At 38.4% G+C, this 21,787-nt stretch overlaps 1 protein-coding gene across 3 annotated transcripts in view; it reads left to right on the forward strand.

Annotated features, from left to right (window-relative positions):
* The window catches only part of FBXO25 (F-box protein 25), a 30,270-nt gene extending 15,703 nt beyond the window's left edge, over nucleotides 1–14,567 (forward strand). Inside the window, exons 6-11 of one of the 3 annotated variants that reach the window (XM_084203171.1) lie at nucleotides 1,546–1,639; nucleotides 2,392–2,576; nucleotides 4,502–4,684; nucleotides 6,837–6,980; nucleotides 10,847–10,873; nucleotides 13,374–14,567. In XM_084203171.1, coding sequence (XP_084059297.1) covers nucleotides 1,546–1,639; nucleotides 2,392–2,576; nucleotides 4,502–4,684; nucleotides 6,837–6,980; nucleotides 10,847–10,873; nucleotides 13,374–13,463 — 723 coding nt within the window. In that variant the 3' untranslated portion in view covers nucleotides 13,464–14,567. The other 2 variants (XM_084203172.1, XM_084203173.1) reach the window with 2 other exon arrangements.
* The last annotated feature ends 7,220 nt before the right edge of the window (nucleotides 14,568–21,787 follow it).

Below are 21,787 nucleotides of genomic sequence, written 5' to 3' on the forward strand. Positions count from 1 at the left end.
ATCAGTGTGTGAGATCCTAGTACTCTGCTACTTTGCTTTTGCTACAATTGTCTGAATCCTTGCATATTAATTTTCACTGAAATTGGAATCTTCATTACAATCAATCAGGTGGAATTTGTTTCTTTAATTTCATCTTTAGACTGAGCAACATAACTGTTTGGTTTTTTTAATCAAGAGAAATGTACCTACTTGGTGACTGGCAGACTGCCAGAGACCTCTAGGTATGTTCTCAATTATTAATCAAGCTAATAGGCTTTGAAAAAGCCAACAAAGATATCCTGGTATCTATTTATACGGTTTTTGAGACTAGATTGCTCGTATTTAAATACATCAGGACAATTATTTCTTTCTTTCATAGCACATAATATTTTGTCAGAGATCGTGCAGAGGAGCCAGAAGTAACATTATTAAATCAGGGACAGAACAGGTGTATTCTTTCTTCCTCCCAAGGAAGATTATCATTGAGTGAAGTGTCAAATTGGTGTTTTAGAAATGAAGATACAATATAATTTTTGGCAAGCTTAGTCTTTTTCATCCTCTGTGCCAACACTTGGTGCTACCTTGCACCAGAACACTCTGTAGGGAATGCTGTTTTCTGTTCCATGCTTTCCCTTTCCATGTGTTGAGAACACTTGTTCTGAACTCATTGTTATAAAGTGCAAATTGCAAAGCTCAGTGCCACACCTCTAAACATTGCAATGGTGTCACAACATCAAAGTCTCTCATAATAAGGGACCATTTTTTGTTGAAGAGCTAATGGTTCTTATCACCTACAAATCTTAATCTGAAATGGAAAAGCAAATGTCCCAGAATGGAGCAAGGACTACCTCTAGTAGCTATAGCTTGGCATTCATGGGAGGCAAGAACTTAAGATGTTGTGATTATTTTGCCCTAATTTCACTTTTTTTTGCTCACAGTGGTTTCAGAGACAGATGTGTAGACAGCTAGGAGATCCTTACTATAATACTTTAGAGAAAGTTACTGATATGGTTTGTACACTGCTCATTATTAGATTCCTGTGGTTTATTCTACCAGGGACCTGAATGTAGGTATAATACAGAAATTGGTTTTGCCTAGTTTAGGCAACATAGGGTATTTCCACTCCAGGAGTAGAAAGTAGCACACTAAATCCATCACGCTTCAGTTTGACCAGTATGATACTTTCACTCAGAAGCTGTAATTCTGGTAGCTGGTATCAGAGTGATGTTCCTGGACTTCAGGACCCAGCCACATCCAAGTTCACATTTGTATTTGTGAGCCCCCAAAATAGACTTTCTGTCGCTTCACTAAAGCTCATAAAGTATGTCACGTGCTTTGCCATTTGTACAGTATTTTGAAAATGTGCATCCTTCAGAAATTGTTCATGGGATGCCAGTGGGAATGCTCAAAGGTTTCCCCATGTCTTACTTTGTCTTCTGAAATCTGTAGTAATATTTTCACAAAATGCCAATGCAGGCTATTGTAGGTGAGTGTATGCACTAAATGTGCATTTAAAACCATCCTTCACTTCTGTCATTCTTCAGACTTTTAATTTTTTTGTCATAGCTTTTGCAGTTAATTGCAAAATCCCAGTTAACTTCACTGAGTGGTGCAGCACAGAAGAACTACTTTAACATTTTGGACAAAATTGTGCAGAAGGGTAAGACTTAAAGATTTGTAATCTAACTGTTCAGATTTAGTTTGTGTAACGAAGCTATCAACTGATTTTTTTTTCTTGTTGTTTTTAATCATATTACCATTTTTACATTGTAAGACATAGTAATAGCATTCTTAATTATGCCATGTTTCATATTTCCCATCCCATGATTGCAGTAAGTTATTTTCTCTTTGTTATTGAATAAAGTCTATTGAAACAGGTTGGTGAAATTATGTGACATTTAGATTCTATAAAGAAACTACTGTTTTTTAACTACTGGCTACTGTTAAGTTATACTCCTCAGAAAATGCAAAAGCTTTTAGCTTAATAAAATGTTTGGGGTTCAGTATGCATGATGTACTGAGACTCAAAAAACATGTATTTTGATTATTTTAAGAAAAAGCCATTACATTATAATTATTTTTATTTTTTTCTGGTAACCACACTAAATGGAGATGTTATACTGTATGCTTTGAACTGAAGAAATTTGATTTATACCTACCTGTTTAGCATTAACCTTATTAAATGCATAGCATGAATTTTTGCATCGAATTTGCCTGTGATATTGTTCATTATTGATCTTGCACATAAGGAACAGCACCAATGAATGTCATGGTGGGAATTAGGGCAGTTATTTGTGCACAAACAATTGAGTTGTAATTAATTCATCTAAAAACGGAGCATTGATTAGCTTGAGCTGTTAGCTTGGTTAACTCTGTCAACCAAAATTATATTTGGTTTGTTTTGTTTTCCAGTTATGGAAGACCAATATAATCCACGACTGATCAAAGATCTTCTACAGGATCTGAGTTCTACTCTCTGTATACTGATTAGGGGAGTAGGAAAATCTGTGTTGGTAGGCAACATCAATATTTGGATTTGCCGGTTAGAAACTATCCTTCTGTGGCAACAACAACTAAAAAATCTTCAGATGAACAAGGTATATTATTAAATCATGTTAATTAATATTTGGGGGAGGAGAATTGTGTTGAATGTTGCATGAGGATTTGTAAGTGAACCAAGTTTCAAATACATTTTAAACAGTTTTGCTTGTTTTGTTTCATGAAGAAGTAATGTGAAATTAGCTCTTTGACATCATCTTAATTTTCTAATGTTTTATTAGCTTTTCTCTAGTGAAAACTGCTACAGTGTCTGTACTTCTGCTTTATAGTAGAGATGTATAGATAGAATCGGTTTTCCCACTCAAATAAGTTATAAAAAAAATTGTCTCTAGTTTGTCAGATAGACATGGGGAAAAAGCCCCAATTTTTAGTTCCAAAATAAATTTTCTACTATTGAAGAAATATCTAAAAAACATTTTGGAGGTGTATCAACTCAAGTAGCAATTTTACAGATTTATTCATTAGCGCAGTTGCTTTGTAAAGAAAAAAAAAAAAAAATGACTTCAGCATCTGGATTCTCCTCATGTGACTGTGTTCAAAGCATGTGGTATGCATTGTTCCAGGGTTTTATAGTGGAAACTTCTAAAGATAAGCAGACAACTTTTTTAATCTGACTGGGTTACTTCTGGAAGAAATACTGTAAGATAATGCTCGCTATAAATTCATACAAGTGTTTTATCTATTGGCTTCCAGCTGTGAAATTTTGAAATTGTCCTTTCTGTGTGAGCTGGTTATCTGAATAATCCAGCTCCTTTTGGAATAGAAAGGAGAACTGAGAAACCTGGTCTCAGCAGTTTCCATGCACCAGGCAGCCACAGCACAGACACTTCTGAGACTGTGTGGGCACTGCTGCGCTTGTTCCTTTCCAGCATGACACTTCCCTTGCAGCTGTTTTACACTGGCTGAAGTAGCCCATGAGGAATCTTGCATCTGTAGTGCTCACAGAGTCATTCCTCAGAGGAGGAATGCTGCTGCTCCTGCAGTGCTTGTACCAGATGACTCCACGGAATGTCTGGTCTATAAGTGAGGTGAATGGCTGGGATGGAAGCAGACAGAAAAGTGAGCCCATGGCTGCAGGGCTGCTGTGCTGCTCCCACCTTGTGACAGGGCAGCTCTGCTCCCTGGGGCTGGCAGCTGCTCCTGCTCCCTCCCTGCCAGCTGGGACGTGGCCTCCAGCCCGCTGGGCCTGTGCCACCTGGCACTGTGGGCTCCAGCTTTAATCCTGTAGGAGCTGTGCTGCTGCTTACCCCATTGCAGTTCACAGAGGTGTATAGTCTTAATGAAAACATTCTCAGTGCTCTCATCTGTTCCCTCTGCAGATCTTCTCATTTATAAATGAGGGGGACCTTTCTCTAGACTTCAGAAATTATCCCATTCTCTTCTGCCCTGAACTTCCAAAATGCTTTCATTTTTTATCTCTGGTCTTCAGTCTTGTATTCTATATTCTATTCTGTACTCTAGTTGGCTTAAGGCAAGTTGATATGTGTTTTGTTTGTTAATAAAAATTGAGAAACTATAGTGATCCAACAAGCTAGAAATAATTGGTTCATGGCTTCCTTATAGTTAAGCCTTCAGCACACTATAGATGGAATTATAGTTTTCAAGTTAGATTGTAGTTTTTAGAGATTAGATATTAGTTTTCAAGACTGCATTATATTATTTTGAGAGAAAAGAAGTGTTTCAAAAAGTTATTTGAAATTTAAATAATGAATTTAGGATATGTTTATTTTAACAGTGGGAAAGCTATGAATTATAAAGCTTACAGTTTTTTGCTTCTTCTGTACATTAAATTAATTTTCAACAGCAGTTAGAGAACAATTGTGGGCAGACATTAATCATAGATGTTGCTCAGTGATTTGAAAAAACTAAACTAAGACCTCAGATGCCTGTAAAGTAACAAATCTTATTTGTACTTCATACTGTCATGTTTTTGTAGCTAAAAGCCTTCAACTCTTATTTCCAGCAAGTCAACAATGGACTTACACTTAGTGATCTCCCTCTCCATATGCTGAATAACATCTTATACAGATTCTCTGATGGCTGGGACATTATTACTCTGGGTCAAGTGACCCCAACGTTGTACATGCTTAGTGAAGACAGACAGTTGTGGAAAAAGCTCTGCCAGTACCACTTTGCAGAAAAGCAGGTAAGAAACTCTGTTATTTGTATAAATGTAGCTTTTTTGATATCATATACTAATAATGGAGCATGAACTTGCTCTTTTTGAGATAAAAGTGTATCATTGTGCAGCAATCGTGAGTATTCACTGTATTTGGGGCTTGATTCCTCCTACATGTTCAATTCAGTATGTCTGTGAGTTTAGGATAACTATTGGGCTGTTTCCTTGCATTATTTTTGAAAGTGAATGCAAGGAAACAGCCTGTAGTTATCTTAAACTCACAGAATGCAGTGTTTAGGAGGAATGAAGCCCCAAATACAGAGAATACTAATGATTACTGCACAATGATTGCAAGATGGGCTTTTTAAAAAACTGCCAAGCCAGTGTTGTAGAGGATACCTCTAAAGTGTTCCTCTGAAGTAGAGCTTGCTTTACCAACTAAGGTAGGCAGACAGGTTTCTCAAACTTATAAGCTACATGAAAATTCTGGAGAAACCAACTTGAATCTTTGCTAAGAAGATGAGAACAAATGCTTTGAAATTAATAACAGAAAGAGAAGCAGTACTTTCCTGTCACTTCCTCATAAAGAGCATTAAGTGAATCTAGGAATGACTCCAGAACTGTCTTCATTTTCTGACATTAATAAATGCTGGGAAAAATCAGACTAGGTGAAAATAAACCTAAAAAAGTGGAAGGCACCTCATCAGACCTGGAGTAAGAACTTTTGAAATCAAGTACATTCTGTACTGGAGGAAGCCAAAGTACCCCTTCTTTAATCTGGCAGGTTGAAATTGCTTGTTGACTACCAGATTAAGTATTATTGTAATGGGGAAGACAGAACTGAAGCTCAATTAACCCATGCACCATTGACCCAAATAAGATTTTTTTTTTTGTGTGTGTGTGAGATGTGAAAGGTTTTAGAATGAACTGTGGAAAAAAATAGAAGCAAACTGAAAACCCATCTTCAGAAGCAGCCTAGAAGAATTCAAGGTCAAGTTACAAGGATAACAAATTTAAGCTTATGTAGCAGTTGAGTGGATTTTGAGGGTAGATGAGGTAAGCTCTATTGAACAGTGACAAAACTTGTTAGAGAGGAACTTCTTATACTAGGGTAATGCAGGGAGAAAGATCCTGAAGGGTTTCAGTGAAATTAGCTGTCCCTGTGCCCTATGAAGTACTGTTATACAGAGTGTTTCCAGTGTGTTCCTGAATGCTCACATTCAACTTCTTACTAAATTATTATCTAATGATATTCCCATATCAAATTCTGCTTCTTCTCATTAAAAGTGTACAGGCTTGATAAGCCACAGAATCACATGAGGCTGGTTTTTTCTGTCCCCTGCAGTGTGTTTGTTGAGCCATTGAAACAACCATGAAAACATAATTGATATCTGAAGAGCATTTTTAGAGAAAAATGACAGCCATTATTAAACAAAATAAAGTATAGCTGAAATCAGAAAGGCATTTCTATTCTCTCCCCATTCAGGAATTGTTTTCTGAATGAGGAAAGCCTTAAATGTATTAGCATTAATCCACACTGAGGGGAACAGAAGTCTTTTATAATACATACTTAATAAACCTTGTCTGTCTCTCAAGCTGGGGAGAAATAGCTGTTGTGCAGCAGCTAATCTTTGCATGCAGATTGATATACTTCTTGAGGACCTAATCTCTAATTGCTGCTATCCTTCTAGAAAGATCACAACCAAATGTGAAAAATAAACATATATATGCTTTTAAAATTAAAGAGCTTTATTTAAATCCACAATGCTTTAACAGAAAACCACTATCTGTAATGCACAATCATGTTTTTAAATCTCATTCCTGGGTGGTTGAGATTTTTTAAAAGGATAAAATTAATTGCATAGAACTCTAAATACTGTTTTGTTAAATGCTTCTTGACTATAATTAGAATAATTTTGAGACAGTAGAATTAGATCAGCTGTGTATGGCCTAGTTTTTCTTGGCAAATATGCACTCTCCTATTTTTAGTCTTTGCCTTCCATCTTTTTTGTGGCCAGCTCTCTGTCACTGCTTTGCAGAGGTGCATGATGTCATAATATTGACTTCAAAGAATTCTAGTTACAAAACTTCATTTTAACTACCTTCCCCCCACCTTCCCCTGTCCTTTGCCTGAATTGACTACAACAATTTTAAAGGAAGATATTAATTTTATGTCTAGTTTTGTAGGCATTTGATTCCATCAGAGAAAGGTCACATTGACTGGAAGCTGATGTACTTTGCACTTCAAAAATATTACCCAATAAAGGAACAGTACGGGGACACCTTGCATTTCTGTCGACACTGTAGTATTCTGTTTTGGAAGGTAAGAGCTTTGGAACAGATAATCAGAAATAGGTTCAAACAGCTACTGGTGATCATCTGTAAGGAAAAATAATATAGTCATCTTATCAGCTTTCTCATGTGGCAGGTGATTGGGTAACTAATATCTAACTTTAAAATAATATATAAAACTTCCATATAAAACCTGTGTTAAATTCTAAAGTTGTTCTTAATCTTGCCTTCTTATTTCTTGCTATCTGATAACCTCAGTACTTAGAATTGCAATGAAAAGTGCCATGTGAAAAGAGTTACTCTTCTATTAATTTGATCTTATGGAAAGTTGTGAGGGACTAGTCTGAAGTTAGTGTTTTTAATGATGCCATGGTAATCAATATATGTCTAATGAGAAGTAATTACTACATTTTTACCTACCACATTGGCATAGAGCTCCATATTTTTATATTTTTGCTTCTGTCCCATATGAAGCTTGGAGGAATGTTTAAAACTTCATCTAGAGTGTGTTTTACCCTGCTTTTGAGGTTTGCCATGAAGCATATGTTGTCTTATAGGATTTTAATTTCAGTAGGGCATTCTCTTCTTACATTAATTACAATTAAACAACAATTAGTTGCTCTTGTGTCATCTTTCTGTGATTTTTATGAGACCTTGTATGTCAGTGTGAGGCTTTTTAATTTTTCTTAAAAAAACCTAGGCTGTTTAACAGGATAAGCTAAATCCTGCTAGAAATAGCATGTTCCTTAATGATGTGATCTTGAAGCTGAGTATTTTTGATATCATGGGAACCCTTTCAGGTAGTAATGTTTTGCAAAATTAATAGTAGGAGAGCAGGTAGCCAGAATTGGCTTCTACTGTGAAAAGCCTGGGCATTTTCTGAAAGATCCATGTCAAGAATGACTAAGAACTTTCATTACAATGGAATAAGTCTTTAGCATGTAGCTCAATATGTAGAGTATATCCTCCCTCTGAAAGGGGAAATTTCAAAGGTAAGTGCACAGGTGCATTTAGGTGGGCATTTGTGGTATGAGATTTCTCTAGATTGCTTGCCATCACACTGTAGAGTTAATGCTTTCTGCACTAAATATCTCTCATTTTGATCTTAGTATAATTGAAAAGTACAAATTTCTAATATTAGGAATTACTCTAAATGTGTTTGGAATTAAATGTTTAACTTTGGAGATGGTGGGACAGTAAGAGGCAGTGAACCTGTGCAGGTTGCAGTAGTATTCCAGTAGTAGGTTATAGCAGTCAAGGTGACAAGACACCTGTTCCAATCTATTGCTGGAATAATAGGGCTCATTTTGGACTTTTAAATTCTTTGAAACACAGCACAGGAAGTGCTAAAGCTACTTTGGACTGATGGGCAGTACCTCCTAGATCACCATTCCAGTGCTGCCTCATCCTAGAGATAAGGGCAGGTCTTAAAGTGACAGCGCAGTTATAGATTGGTTGTGTGCTTCTGCACAAAAATACTGGAGCAGGTGTTTGGGATCAGCTGTTTCAACAAGAGCACAGTCAGCAGGTTGAGGAAAGCCATTATCCCTTTTCATGCAGCACTCATTAGACCATCTGGGATGCTGCAGCCATGAGGCCCCCACACAGGGGAGATACTGATAAGCTGGGTGAAGTTCAGGTGAGGGTCATATAATCAGGGAGGCTGGAGGACTGGCCATGTGAGGAGTGGTGGGGGAGATTGCTTTAGGGGGACATAAGAGCCTGCCACAAGGACAGCCAAGCAAGGGAGCAGTTTGACCATAAAGCTGATGCAGTTCCCATCCTTGGATGTGATCAGGAACTGACCAGATGAAGCTCAGAGCAGCCTGGTCTGATCTCACAGCTTAGCCTGCTTTGAGCAGGAGGCTGTGCTAGAGACCTGAGGTGCCTCTCAGCCTGATCATTCTGTGAGCCTACATTGCAGTATTCCTTCTCTAGTCTTGGCATCTAAGCCTTGTCTCTGTCTTAAAATAAATGATGATCAGGCTGCAGTGGATTGTTAAATGAATTGATTTATGCATAATTGGCACCCTTATTGGCAAGGACAAGTGAATTGTTCATCTGAAATACTGTCCCTCTTTTTTACAGGGCAGTGTGGGTCAAGTTGTGCTGGCTCTCAGTTATATGGGGAAAAAAATAGTGCTGCCTTTTTTTCAGACACTTTTGTCTGTATCTTTTCCCAAGCTTGCTAAAGAGAGCTGAGAAATAAGGCGGGGTGAGGGGCAAAGAGATAGGAGCTACTTTATTAATTCTAGATAAATACTGTTCTAGGTGAAAACATTCCTTAATCAGAACTTTTGTCAGGCTTTGAAAATTTATTCAAGTTTCAGTATTATCCTTGATTAGAAAGATTGTTAAATATGAGTATATGTGTGCTTGACATACAATTATATCTGTAATGCATGGCAAGAAAAATCAAAAATAAACAAAGTAAAAAAATAACAAAAACATTACCACCAAATCCAAATTTTAAAAGAGAAATCACAATTACTACAGAGGAAAAGTAACAAGTGTTTGAATCTTGAAACAAATGGAAGCCCTGTATTCTTGAGATTGCTGATAATATGTAAAAATTTTGTTTCTTTGTTTAATGGTATGATTGAGAAGTCAGGCAACTTTTACTTCCAAGGTCATTCAGAAGAACTTCAGGCAGAGCTGAACTCTTCTTCATAAGGGATCTATTTTTGTTTTTCTTTCCTCATTAAAGAGCAAAGTGAACCATTGGAATAGTTGCAGAGAAAAAAGTGCTAAAGCAATCAGGGCATGAAGAAGTCTAGGAATGATTAATTTCTCTTAACTCAGTTGTGCTAACAAGGAACGTGACTGCTCTCCATAAATTGTTTTTGGAGACAGAGAAGTGGTGCATAAGCATGAGACTACTTGGGGAAACTACTTACACTAATGGCCCCATCCTTGATGCAAGTAAATTGTAGTTTTGAGTAAGTGTGCTGAGTTAGGAATTTCTAAGAGCCAAAGCCACAAGGGTCTCAAACAGACCAAAAGCACAGGCCTAGCTAGTGATGAGAAGAATTTTCAGCAATTTATGAAATTGGCAACGTGAGAGGGCTACATGCAGGAAATTCTTGGAGCCCTCTGTTTTCTGTTCTTTTCAAAGAAGGCCTTGCAAAAGAAGGGACTGATGGCTGCTGAATTGAATTACCTACTGAACTGATGAAGTAGGGAAATGATTTTTCACTTTTTCAGTATACTATGGTAATCATAGTGGATTTTTAAACAAGTCTTTAGGAGTTTTTCAGGAAGAGGCATTTGTATTCCTTTACTTTTCTAAAATCTGTAACCAAAGTCAGTTACATATAGCACATAGGAGTCTCCCAAGTTCTTTGTTGGAAGTACAGTGACTTCTGTACTCTTCTGTGTTAGGAGGAAGTCATAGGAAAATTTTCATATTGAACATCTGTTTTCAAAATGACTTCTTGCTAAAGGATTTGTCCATGATGAAACTGAAAAAAAACACGTAATTTCAATAGTGCAGAAGTAATGACTAATTATTGTGTGATACCTCTGTGAGTGCTTTCATGTATACTATTTTCTCTGTTCCACTAGGCACCATTGCAATTGTGGCAAGTTCTTTTCTTTTCCTGAGCTTAATTAGTAGCACTTCTCAGTTATCTCAGACATGACCACAGAAGCTGATATATCTTTTCTTCTTTCAGTTTCCAGGGTTTTATGAAAACAGTGTAATCACTTTGCATAACACTTGGTTTTAGTCTTCTTGCCCCTTGTGCTGATTTTGGTTCTCACAAAGCTGCTTGTGCTTTGCCACAAGAATAAAAGACTTTTTCTAAATGGCTTATCAACCTTTGCTTAAATAAACCTTAACTCTGCTTCTTTTACTTTATGGCTCTCCTTCCTGCTTCCTTCTTCACGATTTCAAAGGACTACCACCTTGCTCTGTTACTCCAGGTATTTCTTGTGTCTCATCTGTTTTCATTGCTGACTGTTCCATAATGTCAAAGTGATTAATGTGTTCCTTTCTAATTGTCTGATGCTCTTTGTTTTGATTTTTCTTTCTGCATATCAGTTCAACAGCAGGAATAGCTTGTTTCTTGTTCCCTTTTAGATAAAGGTAGTGATGACTTCCCATTTCAGCTTTTCATCATTTTGTCTTTTATTATTGCCATATTCCCTCTTAATACCATTTAAAAAAGGAGCCATAATTCAATTTCTAATGAGCATAGGTGTCAGTAGGATCAGATAGATTTTGCTAAGAAACAGGTTTCTCTGCACTCAGTGTTATTATAAACTGTTTCCTACGTTCCCTGGTGTATTTAATTTAGTACTTAAATCTGAAGAGTAACATGTGCCTCAGATAACTTCCATACAAAGGTACTAAAATTGATTTTATTGCGCTTGGAATGCTGTAGTTGTATTTACTTTTCTGGAGAATTTCTCTGAAAAAAAATTCCCCAAAACTGGCTGCATATGACTTGAGATAGTCAAGGGAAGCAATTATATTGTTCCCTTCTGAATGAAGAAATACTTTTACAGAGCTTCTTAATGTCTAGCTATGCTAGATTTTGAGGAAAACAACTACATTTGCCAGTAAACACTCCTCCTGGGGAATTCTCTTCTTGCTTTGAAAGAAGTCTGCTTTAGCTTTGAAACTTTGAAATCAAATGATTTTAACACTTTATTAAGTGGTTTTATTTTATCATTTAGTTTATTATTCCCAAGAAAATGTATTTCTCTTGAAATGAGGAATACTCATAATTACAAGAAAGTTGTGATTCTTCTTTTCAGTCCTCATCATTTTTTTCACTGTAAATTTTTTTTTTTTTAATAACTAAAAACCACCAATAACTGATACCTAAGATTTTTATTGCACCTGTAGTTCCTGACTGGTTAGAACTTTCAAAAATGCTTTATAATGATGTGCAGAGAAAGCAGCATGTTACAAACTCAGAATATTCAGGAGCACAAATAAGAAAGAGGATAAACCCTACCTTGTTTCACAGAACTGTAATTCTAATGGTATTTTTTCCTGGAGGCTGGAAAGTAATGACATGACATTGACATGGCAATGGGTAGAGAAGATAATAGTCCATTAGCAGCTTCCTTTAAGAGGGTTTTCTGGAGTGGTGCAGCTCTTCCTTGCAGATGTCATCTCAAGATGAAAGTGTTAACACTTCTGATTTGGTCTTGGTCATCTGTTCTTTCTCATCTGCAGATTCCCCCAATAGGCAGTTCTACCTGGGTCTGTCTTTTTATGTCTGTTTGTCTTTTCCCTCTGTGTCATGAACCTAACCACTGTTTCTCAGGTGATGTTAAAGCAATTATTAAAGAGTGGGAGGATGAGGTGGTGATACCACCTGGTGTATTCTTGTAGTCCTCCATAGGCTTAATGAAAAAACACAGATAATAAATCTATTCAGTAATAATTTTCACTGGAAGAGCTGAGCAGTATTTAGAATGTATTTCACCTGGTGCACTTTGGTGTTGAAAAGGCTTCGGGTGGGAATGTGGCAGTGGGGAAAGAAAAACACTTAGAGATTCTTTCCTTCTGTTAACAGAATGGCATGTAATTTCATTTCCTATGGAAACAAAAGCAATGAGGACCATAGTAGCCTGTTTGTCATGTATTTATCTAGTTTTCTTGCCTCACATGGTGCATTCACCAACATTGGTGGAAATGGGACAGAAACTCCTTAAAGCCTGGTGAGGACTTTTGAGCCTTAAAACAACACTGACAAGCTTTTTTAACTTCTCCATTGAACTGTCTGGGAACTCCTTCTCATTACACCTCTGCATTTCCCTTATTTAGGGAGTTTTAATAAGATGCAAACTACAACTTTTTGTTCAAAGCAGAATTTGAATCTTAAATAATCAGAGCGGTCTGCTGAGGTCAAATTTCTGTAAGAGGAAAGAAAGCACTGCAGGCTTAGTGAATTTGTAATAGCAAAGCCTTTCCACCTTGTCTTACTTCTCTATTCCTACCTTGCCTAGGTGCCAACTGCTGTTTTAAGGCAGTGCTTTCATTTCACTTGGGGAAAAGATAGGCATGAAAGACAAAAGAAAGATGAGGGGTAAATGTAGCAGGGTGGAAAAGCTTTTAAGGAATTCAAACACACTGTTCAGGTTTTTTGAGGAAATATCTGCTGCCCATCATTTTCAAAGCAAGGGACTCGTTTTCCCCCAAAGCAATAGCTGACTTCAGGTTTTGATTAAATAGATAATTTAGGTTCAGTTAAAGCTGCTGTCTTTTTGCCTTTTTGTTATGCTTATTGAAAAATAATGAATAAGGAAGATGATACTTTTTCAAGGGCTCCAGCTCAGGTTCTGGTAGGAGAGAATTGTTTTGGATTAGGCTTTTTTTTTGTTTTGTTGGGGTTTTTTACCCTAAATTTGGAGGTGAAGGGAGACTGAATATGGAAAGAGTACTTAGTTATTTTTCTCCTTTTTTCAGGATACAGGACACCCCTGCACAGCCAGTGATCCAAACACCTGTCTCATGCCAGTATCTCCTCAGCATTTTATTGATCTCTTCAAATTTTGAGATGTTCAGTAGCTGTTCTCCTGTGTTTGTGGCCATTTTTGTGAAGAGTCAGGCAGGATATGTTACGCTTTTTGTGCAATATATTTAAGTGTAATGTTTTATTGTAGTTTAAATAAATACATGGGGGAGATTATCAGAGAGGTTCATTTGGCATATTGCTTTTGTGCAGAATAGCAAGGAGGAAAGGAGAAACATTAAGAAAATTTCGTTGTCAGGAAATCTCCAGTGGACTTTTTTTCAAGTCCAAGAAAGACCACTTTAATCTCAACTTTAAATCTATGCTTTTGACGCCTTAATAGTTGGTTAAAATTATGTAGGGGAGTTTTGAAAGTTTCATGGAAGAATTAAACTACTCTTGCAGGGACCAAAGGAGGGTTTTTTTTGTTAATCCTTCTTTCTATAAGCCATGGTTTTCAAAACACCTCCATATAATTTGCACTATTATAAAGGATAGGCCAATATTCTCTTAGACTCTTACTACATCATTATGAAGGTGGCATTCATTATTAGGAGCTAGTGAGTAAAATATAACTGTGGTTATATCTGCTGTTGAACCTATATGAATGAAGGAAATCGACCAATTTTTGTACATACATTATGCAAAAAATATTTATTTTTCTTAAGGACTTTATTAAACATTTAACCTGTCTTAGCACATCTTGCAAAACTCATGAGACCAATCTGGGGCTACTGGAAATCTTTCTGATGGTAGCTACAGCCTTCATTTATACTGTTTGGAATGTCTAGAAGTGCAACTGTATTAATTTCATCTTCTAAGAAGAAGACACTATTGAAATTTCATGAGGATGGAGTTGCTTGTTCCTAGACTGGTACAGTGGCAGAACACTATGCTACCAACTGAGGTTGTAACCTGACAAGCTATGGGAAACACTGAAAGTCAGTCTGAGCTGGAGCACCTTCTGCCAAGTTAATCAGATGATAAATTCTCCAGGAAGCTATTTTTTTTTCTATCCTGTAGAACAAAATTGCTTGGCTTAAGCAGGTAAAGGAAAAATTGTGGAAGTTTTGGATTTGTCAATGAAATTTAACAATATGTAATGTAAGAAAAAATAAATCATGTACCAAATTCTGCACTTGCTTGTTCCGAATCCAGTTTTGTACAGCGTAATAAATCATGTTTTTATCTGTTATTCCTAGAAGCCTCTGGTGCATAGAGATGAATCCATTTGAATTGTGTAAGATCTTTCTGTAGCCTGTTGTCTATAGGAATTGGTAACGGAGTGAGAAGCATACAAGCAGTCCTAGTGCTGTTGCTTTACAGTAGTTTGTTGTATTAGCCCTTTTTGTAATAGCAGAGCTGGGCTGTTAATAGACTGCACAAGAAAGGGAGAATATTTATGTCCTCAAGAAATAGTTTTATGTTAACTTAAATCTTTGTGATTGAATTGGATTGCTGATTTTTGTGGATTTTTCAGTACAGGGTTTTGTGGATTTTTTTTTTAATTTATTTCCATGCAGGTGTTGGCTCTGGTGAAAGTAAGGTCAGGTGTGGATCCAAGGACCTCCATTCTTATTGCTGTTCATTCAGAGCATTGCTGCAAGCCTTGCTTTCCCAGCCAAGCACTGCTGCAGCCACTGTGTTTGTTAAGGGCCCAGCAGCCCTTCTTTAACAACAATTTGTACCCCATTTATTTAATTCCTGTAAGAGCTCAGATGCTTTCCTGTCTCTGTGGCCTCAGTAACCCTGACAGTGGCTGCTGGTGGCTGACATCCACTAATCACTCCTTTATCATGGTTACAGTTTTGCTACCCTGCATAAAACTTCTTGTAAATATATGGATGCTTTCTCTGAGGGCTTGAAGGAAAGGTTTTAAAGCCAGCATTTGGTTTGATGCTGCTGTGAGCTCTTCCCCCTGCAGAACCACCTCTCCTGCAGACAGAGGGCAAAGCTCTTACACTGTGACCTGAGAGATGCCCAGCACTCAAAAGACAAATAAGGTGACAGCTGGGGAGAGGTATTAAGGGAGCTGAGAGGAAACCTCTCTCCTAGCCACTGAACTGAGGAGGGAGAGAAATGACTTTAAGGTCTCATAAGCCATTTTAAGACGGGTTTGGACCAAAAAAAAAAAAAAAATTTCATGTTCAACTTGGTGCCTACCAGGACCCCAAGGCTCCAAAGCCAGTACAGTGGCTTTTTAAACATTGCTTCTGGATAAGAGAAATGAGAAGCATTTCAGTTCGAGACTATTTAAGAAATCTTAAACACTGAGTGTGGAATCACACTGTCATGAGCAGTGTTATAAGCTTTTAAGACTGACAAAACTGAGTTTTGGGAACAGTTCCACAAACTCCTTAAATATTTAGTGAATACATTGCTTAGACTTAAGGCAAATAAGAGCTTGATTAAGAGTGCCTGTGTGGTGTGAGGTCACTGGATGCATAAGAAGATAACTTCCAGTTGTGTTACTGAAGCAGAAAAGCTAAAGCAGTGATTTTGGTAATAGGGTTGGTGGTGGTTGAGTTTTTGTGTCGGTCTGTTGAGTTTTTTAATTTAAAGCACATGAAGAATGGGGAAAGGATTTCACCTTTGGGATAACAATTTTTAATACCTTACCTGCAGCACAGAACATATTTTGACAGCCTGAATTTATCTTCTTTTCCTTTACTCCAGCACTCTCTCGTGTAACCTAAAGCACTGTAACCATGAGAAGGGTTATGCCTTAATGTGAAACCTCTGCTCTTTGGCCTCCTGGGTGCTGCTGTCCTAGGAGGAAGAGCATGCACTCTCCCCTTCAGCAGAAAGGGTGCCTTGAAATGTGTTCTGAATCTCCAAAGCAGAGGTTGCTTTTTCTTTGGGGACAGCTTTTGTCCTCAAACCTGGATCCTCCTTATAGGCAGATTTTGCAGTGGCAGTGGTAGGAAATCATGTTTTAACTGTGGCCCCTCCATGATCACTTCCCAATCCTGGGTGATCTGGCTTTTAGTGATTTCTAGTCCTTAGAATAGCAGTTCAAAGGCAATCAGGATATTCACTGCCATAGTCCACAAAGAGCTTGAAATTACAATTTTGAAAAACAAGGTCTCCCTTCCCACTCCCCAGTCACCGCCTCCCAAACCTGTCTCTGAGACACTCCTTGCCTTTTTTATTACATTCTCTCCCAACAGTTTTGCTCACCTATTTCTGGGAAAAGATATGTTGCCATAGACCTCCTAAGAGCATTGTGTGAGCCTTTTTCCTTGGAGTCAGACAGGACTGAGGCTGTTGCCTGGAGAAAACAGAGGAGTGGGACCTTGCTCTTTCTTTCCCCCTGCTCCCCATCCCTGAGATACATTAAGTTGCTTCAGGAGAAAGGAAGAACCTGAACTTCAGGAAAACACCAAGCTCAAACCAAGAGGTGTCTACTAGGCCTAGCATTAAAGGACTAGTGGCCTTTTGCAGTCTAGAAAGCAGAAGCAGTGAGGGCTAGCAGGAAGGAGAGGGTAGGATGGGGAACAGTAGCACAACGTTTTGGATTTCATGGTGCACAGATTAGCATATTTACAGCTCCATCACTGGCAAAGAACTTAGAGGAAGGCTAGACCCTTAATATCCAACTAAAGTTGCTTGAATTGGCAGATAGATAGATACCTGCATTAAATAAATCAATATCAAATGTTTGGAGACAGTTGTTAAATTAGAGTTCAGAATATGGAAACATTAGCTAATTATGCTATTTGGTTGCAGTGTTTTTGTACTTTCATCTGCAAGGCTCAGGTCCAAACCCTCAAACACACTGGAACATAATTCCCAGCAAAAATTCCTAAGAGTTCAGTAGGATGAGGGTTACCTTTAATGCTTAAAATGTCTCTGTTGAAGGACATGATGGATAAGTGGATCAGGACATGAGAGGTGAGAGTAAGGTTGGGTTTCTTTCTTTTGATTCCTATGGACCATCCTCTGTGCTACACACAGACCTGGCCCTCTACCTGTCAGCCAGTAATGCTTATTTCCCGCATATTTATGTGTACATTCTTCTACAAATATGAATAAAACATCTTCAGTTCTATATCTGTTGCACTTTATAGTCATTGTGTCTTCAGCTGAAAGTTTTTCTAACAATTTTCAAGGTCTACATCAACAGCTACCACTTAATTCTAAAATTTACTTACTTGATTTTTATATGCTCTTCCCACTTGAATGCTATTTTCCTGCAGTATTTATAGCAAAACAATAATGGAAGAATAAGTTGTTTGCTGAGGTCAGTTATCATTCCCACATAATGCTCAGATATAGAACAAAGTTCTGCATGCTGAGAGCACCCCTTCCCAATGTTTTGGTCCCTATTATTCTCTCAGGCACAGCCATTATTTTTAGCCCTATTCCTACTGGAAACTTTTAAAGTTGCAAACCTGCCTTCCCCTTCTGAACTCAATGGTATCCCTTTAGAACTTGATGAATTTATGAAAGCAATATTTTGGCAGCATTTTCACTAGAACCAGATATGTTTGACCATAATGCAGCAGCTCCTGCAGTTGTATGTCCCAGGCTGCAGCTCTGCTGTTTTCCCTTACACAGCTTTACCGTGCCCAGCCTGCTCCTGTGCCCTCTGTGCCCTTCCCCTGGTCTTACACTGAAGCCTGACCATGTTTTAGCAGCCACAAGTGAGACCACCAGGATGGGTGTTGCTCCATGGCCTAGTTCAGCCCCCTCACTTCAGTAAGTTAATCCTACCACCACTTCAGCTCTTGCTGCAAGCTGCCCATAGGCCTTCTGCTGATCCTCTGTTTCTTCTGCTGCCTGCACCCACCTTTACATTTTTCATCAACTAAGTCTAATTTATAGGCATAGTACTATGGAATAGATCTGGAGAAGTGTTTGCTGCAAGTTAAGAGCACCAAGCTACAAACAAACAGAACTTGCTGTTTGTACCTGTGCACAGGGGATGTTTTTTTCAGTTGCTCATCAAAAGTCCTGGTCTTGAACTGGAACACCAGGAAAAAAGACTAGACGAGTGTTAGTTCTGGTTCTCTAAGACTAAAGCCCTGGGCTGCTAATAATGACTGGTACTAACAGCTGTAGGAACATTCCCAGATGTTCTGCACTTCTTCTCTTTATAGTGTGCTTCATTGCTCAATGCCAGAACAGCAGCTCCTTCCCTGGTCTTGCAGACCCTCCCCCTGTGCCCAGTGCATCCAGGCCTCAGTGCACAGCTCAGGAGCTCAGATCCTGCCCGGTGGCCTCAGCTGCTGCTCACCCTCATGGTTTGCTCAGGTCACAGCTGCTCCCAGGCAGGCAGCACTGGGGCGGCCAGGCTGGGCAGATGGGTTACTGCGCTTTGGGTTAGTTTATAAAACAAAAAAAAAAGAGCACACATCTTTTTCATTAAGTGTCTAAAATAACCCTAGATGCAGATTTACTCTATCTGTAGGGTGACTTCTGGGAATCTTGTGCTTCATCCCATCAAACAATGGTTTACTTCCTAATGGGAAGTGATGCTTGAGTTGTTTTCCTTTTTTTGTCCTATCAAATGTTGGTTGCCAAGTTTCTGTCCAAATCTTCAGAAGATAAACTGTTTACAGGCACTACCTAAACTGAAGGCATTTCAGCCTAAAAGGAGTGTGTTGGTCATGAGAGAAACACCAAAGAGTGGGTCTTCATGTAATCAGGATGTCTTTGCATGTGTGACACCCCTCCTAAAAACAAGTACAAAAATAAAATAAATTTAAAAAATAATATTAATCATCTTGCATATTAGAAAAATAGCAGAAAAAAATAATATGCCACGTACAGTACTTGGTGTCAGGATACATTTGCCTCCCATCCTGTCTCTAGCACAAACACACACCACTGTTTCTTCCATTCCTCAAATAGCAGAGGAATTTAGCAGTGCAACCTTGTAGGGAATCCAAGACTCCTGGGCAAACAACATGGTCAAGACCACAGCATTTGGGGGTTTCAAGGAAAAAGGTACAAGATAAAAAAGGCCAAAAGACATTGCTAATTTATAGGAATATTTCTATATCAAATCTGATATATTTTACTGTACAATCTCAAATAATGAAACCAGCCAATTCTCTGAAAAATTGCTTAAACTCAACTGTTCAGTCTCCTCAGTACAAGGGGCTGGAGCAACTAGAAAGCAAAATATCACATGATTATTTTCAGAAGTGCACAAACCAATCTCAGAAAACACAGCTGTGCACTTTTCTATGCAAGAATAATCCGTTTTCTTTTCCAATAGCAAACTCACAGTTCAAAATGTGTCATAAAACTTCTAGTAGTGTTATTTGGGTCTCAAGAGCATAAAATCTTAAATGCCAGCCAAGCTTTTACCAGATTGTTATGGCCCTGTAAAGAATATTCTCACTTTCTTGCATCTTTTAGTAAGTGCCAGACACAGAATAGGAAAAATTTCTTCCCAAGTGCAGAGTAGGTATTTCTTTTTTCATTACCAGTGATAACACTCAGTAGATGCTATGTGAAAAACCATCATCTCCCTACACTTTGTTTACTATCATATATTTTATTAAAATTCCTATTATTTATATTCCTATTTTTTATTGTTTTCATACTCCTTATTTCTTTGTAACTACAGAAGCAACATTACTTTCTGCTATGATGCTGATGGCACTTAAATGTAATTCTCTCCTTTTGATTTCTAAACTGGCTTTTTTGCCTGTATGTTTGATTCCCTGTCTTATATGGTACAAATCATTTGTGCTACAAGAAATTTTTGAGACTGACAGTATCTAACGATACATACCTTTGCCAACTGTTGCTGGTGATAAGCCCTCTAGGAAATTACTTTTCCTCTTCACAGTACTGATTTTATTTACCAGATACATCAGAAACAAAGTAGCAGGCATTCAGAAAGAATGAAAGAAACCCCTCCAAATTAGCACAAACAGTTTGGATATGCAAGAAACAGTTATACAACATGCACATTAATGTTTTCAGATTGCACACAGCCTACAGTTTTGTCATACAATAACAAGCATTTTGATAAGTTTCAGAAATTGAACAGATGCCAGGCTGCATTCACCTGGCTATAGGAACATCTATGCTCAAAATTAGACAGGGTTCTTGTCTGCTCAGGCTCTGGAAATGCAGGCCTTTCCACTTCCTTGCACCTGCCTGGCTGTGCACCTGCCTCACCTGTGTCTAGTCAGAGGCCTGTCAATGCAGTCTTTTTTCTCCTCACTAAGAGTATAACTTGTATGAATGAAATTTTCTGCTTTAGTTACTTCACACATTATGGCAAGAAACATCTTGTCTAAATGTTCCCTGCTTAGTCTGTGTAGACAACCACAGTGCCAGCAGACTGGAGTAGAGGAATGGGAGACTGACAATAAACTCCCTTCTGCAGCTGCTCCACTGGAAGCAGTGGCTGCTCCTCGTGTGTCACAGGCCAGGCCGTGCAGGTGTCACCTTGTTGGGGAGCAAAAGCATTTCAGGCCCTCCACTCTGCATGTAGCTGGGAAATCTTCAGGGAAAGAATGCTGCTCTGCCCAAACTTTCACAACTGCCAAGAAGTTAAAAAAACAAAAAAAAACCAAACCAAAACAAAAAACTAACAAACCCCACACTATTTTAAACCAAAAAATACCAAAATATTTTTAGTTTGTTGAAACCAATGAATTCTTGCCACTGTAAAAGCAGTGTGTGATGCTTTAAATCTAGGATGCTGCTTCTGAGATAGCACGATTCACAGAGTTTGGGCAAACGTTACTATCACTGCCTTGGCCATGCTCTATAGTGGTGGAAGTAACGTCACAGAATCACAGAATCAGCTGAGTTGGAAGGGACCCACAAGGATCACTGAGTCCAGCTCCTGCCCCTGCACAGCACCATCCCCAAGAGTCACACCATGTGCCCAAGAGCATTGTCCAAATGCTCCTTGAGCTCTGTCAGGCTCGGTGCTGTGACCACTTCCCTGCAGAGCCTGTTCCATTGCTCAACCACCCTCTGGATGGAGAACCTTTCCCTGATATCCAACCTAAACCTCCCCTGACACAGCTTCAGGCCATTCCCTTGGGTCCTGTCACTGTCACCACAGAGCAGAGATCAGGGTCTGTCCCTCCTCCTCCCCTCCCAAGGAGCTGTAACTGCAGTGAGGTCTCCCCTCAGTCCCCTCCAGGCTGAACAGACCAAGTGACCTCAGCTGCTCCTCACAGAGCTTCCCCTCAAGGCCTTCCCCATCTTTGTGGCCCTCCTTTGGACACTGTTTAATAGTTTAATTATCCTTCTTATATGGTGGTGGCCAAACCTGTCCAAGCAAATGTAAGCATATTCACATGACAAATTCAAATGGAAAAAAAAAGCCAAAGAATAAAGCCTTTCAGTTCAAACTAAACCTTTATTCATATGGAAAATACTACTTTTC

This window comes from Fringilla coelebs (assembly GCF_963513975.1).
Source record: "Fringilla coelebs genome assembly, chromosome: 3".
Classification (NCBI taxonomy): Eukaryota; Metazoa; Chordata; class Aves; order Passeriformes; family Fringillidae; genus Fringilla; species Fringilla coelebs.